General features: G+C 42.1%; 1 protein-coding gene across 1 annotated transcript in view; it reads left to right on the top strand.

Moving 5' to 3' along the window:
* The window catches only part of LOC107099397 (lysyl oxidase homolog 2B-like), a 22628-nt gene that overhangs the window by 2600 nt on the left and 17084 nt on the right, over positions 1–2944 (top strand). The window contains exons 2-3 of the mRNA XM_015397492.1: positions 1286–1645; positions 1739–1940. Coding sequence (XP_015252978.1) covers positions 1297–1645; positions 1739–1940 — 551 coding nt within the window. The 5' untranslated portion in view covers positions 1286–1296. The remainder of the gene's footprint in view (positions 1–1285; positions 1646–1738; positions 1941–2944) is intronic.

The following is a 2944-nucleotide window of genomic DNA, read 5'->3' as shown; positions in this document are numbered from 1 at the left end:
TCAACCATTGACTTTGCACGTAAACTGGCTACTTCTGCTGCTTCAGTCGCGTTAGCTGTGAACTTAGCATTAGCCTGTTAGTTATTTTGAAGACCTTTGGATGTTGGTTTCAATTTGCTAATCATAACAAATTACAAAATGCTCTCTCGATGAATTTAAGCTCAGTTAAAAAGAAACTGTTGCCTGAAGCCGGTGTTCTGTTAGATGGGCATACCCAGTCAGACCAGCATACCCAGAGTCAATACCTGTTTATCCCGTTAGTTTTTTTTTTTTTACAAAAAATAAACTTTAAACTACCTAAATGGGCGTGTATCCTTTTAGCAATGTACAAAAAAACCATTTAATTACTTACTTTTTGGTGTTTCTTGCAGCGTATGGCGATCTGACTTTTTATTGTTTTTTTTGTACGTCTAAAGGGATACACGCCCGTTGAGGTAGTTTAAAGTTTATTTTTCCAGCAAACCTTAGGGGATAAACTGGGAACGGACGTTTTGAGCATGCATATTGACTGTGGGTATGCTGGTCTGACAGAACATCAGTCAAACTGTCTCCGTTTTGGACGCCTGGAGGACCATCGTCTTTACTTCCCATCGCTCTAAAAAAAAAACTTCTTAAAACATGGTGGTGGCTGAGTCATGCTGTGGGACGGCTTTCTTCAGCACAGAGTACGTACACTGATTTGAACTGATGCAGATGAAGCAGCGGTCCAGTAATTAAAGGGAATCAGCAGCATCATTTACAATTAAAAACAGCAGAATAAATGATTCTATATTCAACTCTTCTTCATTTGATATTTATTAGGAAACTGATGAACAGTTTTTATTTTATTTTAGCAGATGTATAGATTGTTAATGCTTAATAGTTATAAGAACAATTCTCCCCCCATACAGAGGTATGAATATAATCTCAGATTAAAGATTTTGCATTGAATATTTATAGAAAATGAACATAAGAACATGGATTTAACATCATACCATGGTATCGTTAAGCTGGAGTCCTCGGGTCTGAAGGCGCATCTTTAGGTTTGGCTCCATGTCTGAGACTCCATCTTTGATGGAAGGACAGTAATAATCCTTTAGTTTAGCTCTGATGTTAAGCTTCCACTAATATAAACTGCTTCTAATGACCTGATCTGTACTGTTTACATCTTTTCCGTTTTATTGCTCAGCTGATGTCATCAGTAAAGAGGATGCTAAAAACCAATATGGATAAATATTGATAATAAATATCTTTATCTTTCTGTCCGTCTGTCTATTAAAATCCTCTGTATTTATCTTTTTAACAGTGCTTATCAGAATGCCGGCCAACCAAAAGCTGTCCTACTGTACTGGGATCTTCTTGCTGGTGTTGAAGCTGGCCCACGCCCAGTATGAGCACCTTGGATACCCGCTGGGGTACCCGCATGCTGAAGTGGAACAGTACAGCCCCCCAGTCCTGGCTCCAGATACCCCCAGGATCCAGCTGAGACTAGCTGGACAGAAGAGGAAGCACAACGAGGGTCGAGTTGAGGTTTACTACAACGGAACGTGGGGTACCGTCTGCGATGACGACTTCAGCATCCACGCCGCTCAGGTGGTGTGCAAAGAACTGGGCTACCAGGAAGCCGTCTCATGGGTGCCTTCTTCAAAATATGGGAAAGGAGAAGGTAAAGACTCCAAACAAATGGCTCCATGTTTAGTCATTTATTGGCATGCATCCTGATGATAATAATACCTGGATCTCTGTTTTATCCCATAAGGACCCATCTGGTTCGACAACCTTCGATGCACGGGGAAAGAGAAGACGTTGTCTCTGTGTCCGTCCAACGGGATCGGCGTCTCAGACTGCAAACACACTGAAGATGTAGGCGTGGTTTGCAGCGACAAGAGGATCCCTGGATTTAAATTTGTCAACATGCTGCCCAATCATGTGGAGGTAACCTCCTTTAAAACCTGCATGCTGTCGGTTCATTTCCTTCTCCTCGTTGAGTTTTGCAGATGTTTGCTAAAAGGTCGGTCTAATCTGATTGAACTATTAGTCCAACAAACCGTCCAACTAAATTTTTAGGCATCATTTCCGGTTGTAACTGGAGACATATTCAGGTTGAATGTTTTGGATGGATGGAAAGTGGAGCTGCAGGTGCAGACCAGCGGCGGCTGGTGGAGTTTTCTCCAGGAAAATCAATCTGACTGGATGATCTGGTGAACTGGAAAGTGACCTGAGATGACATGATGTGAATTGGAGCTATAGAAATTACTGAATAGAATGGAATTAGGGGGAACTAAAGGAGGCTCTGATCCCTCCTACTGGATTGGCCTTGGAGGTCACCTGGGGGGTTAATGGTCGTTAACTCCCATCATATTCATGCAGTCTGTTATTGTTCAGCTTGAATGTGAGAAACTTTTAACTCATTTGTAAATGTTAAGGTACACATGTAAGCTTTGTGTGATGAACATTTGTGAATTGGGATGTATACTTCAGAATCTGGTTCTACGCTTGTGGATATGAGTTTATGCATATAAATCTTGGCGTATGCTTTGTGAATCTTTTTGAGACTGATTTAGCTCCATATGGACTCCTACCTGGGAAAATTTGAAGGGTCATAGAATGAAAAACTGAGATTATATTGTTCTGTGTCGAGTCAGGTTTGGTCGCTCCGTCCCCCGCTGGCTCCCTGCCCCCGTTCTCTAGGGTTCCAGCCCCAGAGGTCACGGCTCGGTGCCCGGTGTGTTTCGACTACTTGCTGCACTGTAGTCGACCAAAATACAGGACGATTTTGAAATTCCCCCCCGGACATTTTTTTAGAAATGAAAAGTGGCCGGCAACGTTTTCCAGGTCAAGGACCCCCAAACACCTATAGCTATAGCTATAACACTATATATGAAATAGTGTTCTATCAAACTGGTCCTATAGTCACTCTATTACAGATGGAGTAATGTAACTAAAGTAATCCCTCCCTGGGATT

The sequence above is a fragment of the Cyprinodon variegatus genome, unplaced genomic scaffold, assembly GCF_000732505.1.
Source record: "Cyprinodon variegatus isolate N-32 unplaced genomic scaffold, C_variegatus-1.0 Scaffold866, whole genome shotgun sequence".
Classification (NCBI taxonomy): domain Eukaryota; kingdom Metazoa; phylum Chordata; class Actinopteri; order Cyprinodontiformes; family Cyprinodontidae; genus Cyprinodon; species Cyprinodon variegatus.
Note: the sequence above shows the minus strand (reverse complement) of the source record. Positions and strands in the feature narration are given on the sequence as shown.